Consider the following 3637-nt stretch of genomic DNA (forward strand, 5'->3'; position numbering starts at 1 on the left):
GGATGACCGGGGGCTTCCGGTCTTTCCTCCTCCGATGGTTAAGTTAGAATTTGTAGTTGAAGTGTAATTACTAATGTAATTAATGATACCTGACAAGCTGGTGGCTGGGTCGTATTTATGGCCCAACGTGGGTTCTCTCTGCTTGGAAATCGATGTGCGACAATTGCCTTTGCTGCTGTTTCAAATATTGACCTCTCCTATGCCTTCTGCAATCGTTCCTAGCCCAGCGTTGTCACCGAGGTTGAGCCCGGCCCATCCTGCTTATGGACGGGAACCTTATTCGGACGGCCTCGGTTGTCTTGGTCATGGTGGAATGTCTGTTGGTTTACGCGTTTGGGAGGTTGTTTTATGTACATCCGACTACAGTGTGTTTGGATGTGGATGAATTCCCGAGAATTTAGTGAAAAATAAAGAATTCTCAATTTTTTAGGACTGTTTCCCTCGTTTGGATTCTTATTCTTTGAAATTAGTAATTTTCACAGGAAAATAATTATGAAATTTGAGAGGTAAAATTCCCGACTTGAATTCCTCATAAAATCTGTGTTATTTGTCAATTCCCTTAATTGAGGTTAGTCTAAATACAAATTCTTGTCATTTTAAAACTCTACATCATGAAATCTAAACAAAGGAATTCTCAATTAATGGAATTTAAATTTATGGAATTGTAATTTCTATGATTTTGAAATTTCTATAAAATTTGAAATTACTTTATCCAAACACAACTTGAAGATTGAGAAAATGTGAGGGAAAGTTGTTCCTTTCAAAATCCATAAGAACTACTTTCATATCTCCTTGCATTTATTATTTTCATAATATATTATTTTATTATTTTAATTAACAACTTTCTGGATTATTTTTCTTGTGTTACCAACCATCGGAACGGAAAGTCATCGGGAGATTTCACACAAATTAAAGTGTGTGAATTTGTCTTTCATTGTCAAATAACAGTTATGCGACTTTGGACTCAGTTGCAATGACATTGAGGAAACTTGAAAACCGCACCCTAAGAAATTGTCTTGTACTCAAAAGGAAAGCAGTAGGAAATTAACCTATTTAGGAAATGTAGCTACATACAAAATGAGCGAAGCTTTATTTGCAGAAATAAAAAATAATAAAAAAAAGTGGTGGCACTCCTAGCTAGCTAAGCCTAATTAGAGCATTGAGTCAGATAAAAGTCAAAAACTTATACGCATTGAGTCAGATAAAAGTCAAAAACTTATATTAACACAAGGCAGCTGCTTCTTCAATTACTCTAAGCATGTGGTAAAATGCTGCTGCTATATCATCTACGGAAGTGAGCAAGCACCCTTCTTCAATCTGCACATACAATGTCCAAGTTAGCCACAACCCTTCATAGGATTTCAAAGAGTAATTCCAAATTAATGAGCAAACAAATAAAATTTGGCAAATACAGAAGAAGTACATCAGATCGAGACTCATGCATCTACCCAAATGTAAGACAACAATTGATGATGATCCCTATAATATGCACATATGTAATCCCTTTTTGGGTACTTTTTTCTTTTCTGGATTTTCAGAAATATGAATACATGCGCAAAACATAATGTGCAAAACTTAATTTGCTGAAATATTTACATACCTTAACACTAATGGAGTATAGAACAAAAGGGTAGATGGTGTTAACAGTGAGATGAAGGATGGTAAGTTGAAGCGTTTGAACTCCAGCAACCAACTTCGAAAGCTGTCTTGGGCTAATTCTTTGCGTCACAATTCGAAGATTTGCGTGGGTCTCAATCAAAGTGACCTCAATATCAGCTATGTCTGCTTTGGTTTTTGATGTAAACTTACTAGGGGTCTGCTGCTGAGACCAAGAGGACTGATGACCTTGGGAAATATCACACTCCAAAAATTGTAACAATGGGGTTACTATCGGCTGCACAACTTTGGAGTTTGCAGTAGTACTGCTATCTTCATTAACAACATTACTTGGTAGAAGTTGAAGCTTCTGAGCTTCAAGGGACTGCAGAAGGTGCTCAAGCTCCTTCACAAATTCTATGGCACCACCCACTATAGAGGCTTGGTCACCCTACACAGAAAAAAGAAAAATTAATTAGAAGAAAAGAATACAAAAGGCTGGTACTGACATGATATTGTTGTTTTGTTTTACGTACTCCAAATTAACAGAGTTTGTTGAACAGTGCTAATAAAAATGTCCTAAATCATTATTTGATTTCCAATTATTAAGTAGTAAACTCATGTAGTCTGCAATATGATCATCATATGATTACAAAAAGATATAGATCGGATTTTATCGGATGTCCATGAAAGGGACACAAAAAGAGAGATGGATTTTCATAATTGATCATCGTACATGATTTATGCCGAAGAATAGAAAAGAATTATTAGTACACTTACTTTAATCTAATAATCTCTGCTATGGAATTGTACCAAAAATAATAATTTGCGGTCACTAGAGATGCTTGCTTTTTCACGTGACAGAAAAACAAAGAGAGGAACAAAATCGAAGAAAAACTGAACAAAAATAATGCCGATTTCCAAGATTCATTTTAATCAATCTTACTGGTTTTGCTGAATATCTCGATCTGCATTACTTCACTACCCAATTAAATTTATGCTGATTTTCATTTTCCAGAAAACAGATTCTTTTATTTTAGCAGAAAACAGATTCATAAAAATGAAGCTGCCATAGTTGTGCAACTGAAGAACTACATGCATGATTTTGGTGATTAATTCCTAGAAATATCCATAAAAAGATTGACCATTTTAATGGAAGATAATGAAATTAAACAAGGCAGTACCCTTTGTGCATAAGACTCAGGCATGAGAGAGCGCAAAATGGCGAGGTGCTCATTCATTTGCTTTCTGCGGTTTCTCTCAACAGCAATGTGAGTCATTCTTTGCGTTTCGGCTTCTTCCTTGTTCTTGCAAACCCTCGGCTTTCGCTTCCTCTTCTTCCTCCCTTGCTGTTGTGTCACAGACGTCAGGCCCCGGCTTCGAGTTCCCAGTGTGGAACAACTCTCCAGAGCTACAATACCACTTTGATTTTGATCTTGAGCTCCGGCAGCTTTCATGGTAGGAGTAGTAGTAGCCGCACAGTTCTCCACTATGAAGCTGGTCTCGGCCAGAGCCGGAGAGTCTTGGCAGCTGTAGGGGGTTGCGGAGATGGTGTCATAGATGATGAAGTTGAAGGGCTCACTGGAAGCTATGGCTTCTAGAGCCATTGTCAATTTCTCTCGATGATCTGTGATTGATAGAGGTGGAACACTTGGATGAGAGACTAATTAACACTGTTTTATAAGTAGAGCTAGCCAGTTTCTTGCCATTGCAAGACCTCAATCATTTGGTCCATTTTATAGCAAAAACCCTTCTTTCTTGAAGTTAGCGCTTTGTGTGTACGTGGCTGTAGTGTGAGTGACAAAATAATGCTGTAAAAAACTTACACTTTGCCATTTATGTTTCTATTATTGCCATGCAAGGACTATCTTATAATTTTCTTGTGTTTGTGACAAATCATTTCAAAGTTCGTAACAATAATTGATGATGTTCTTCTTTTTGGTAAACATAATTGATAATGTTCGGACAAGAAGATCAAGAAATAACGAAACTACTTTTCAACATAGTTACATAGCTAATTGCCCTCCTCAACTGGTACAAG

General features: G+C 36.9%; 1 protein-coding gene across 1 annotated transcript; it reads right to left on the minus strand.

Moving 5' to 3' along the window:
• Nucleotides 1-1169: 1169 nt before the first annotated feature.
• Nucleotides 1170-3226, minus strand: LOC101309640 (transcription factor bHLH71-like). The gene is made up of 3 exons (XM_004300360.1): nt 2781-3226; nt 1601-2047; nt 1170-1317 (listed from the first exon to the last, which is right to left on the minus strand). Exons 1-3 carry the CDS (start codon nt 3201-3203, stop codon nt 1222-1224), a joined length of 966 nt encoding a protein of 321 aa, XP_004300408.1. The 5' UTR covers nt 3204-3226; the 3' UTR covers nt 1170-1221.
• Between the last annotated feature and the right edge of the window lie 411 nt (nt 3227-3637).

This window comes from Fragaria vesca, linkage group LG5, assembly GCF_000184155.1.
Source record: "Fragaria vesca subsp. vesca linkage group LG5, FraVesHawaii_1.0, whole genome shotgun sequence".
Lineage (NCBI taxonomy): Eukaryota > Viridiplantae > Streptophyta > Magnoliopsida > Rosales > Rosaceae > Fragaria > Fragaria vesca.

Excerpts from the sequence above, each read along its gene's own strand:
- LOC101309640 (XM_004300360.1), bottom strand. The coding sequence starts at position 3,203 with ATGGCTCTAGAAGCCATAGCTTCCAGTGAGCCCTTCAACTTCATCATC. Across the intron at positions 2,048-2,780 it reads CTGAGTCTTATGCACAAAGG|GGTGACCAAGCCTCTATAGT; the intron begins GTACTGCCTTGT and ends TTTTCTGTGTAG. Across the intron at positions 1,318-1,600 it reads TATACTCCATTAGTGTTAAG|ATTGAAGAAGGGTGCTTGCT; the intron begins GTATGTAAATAT and ends TTGTATGTGCAG.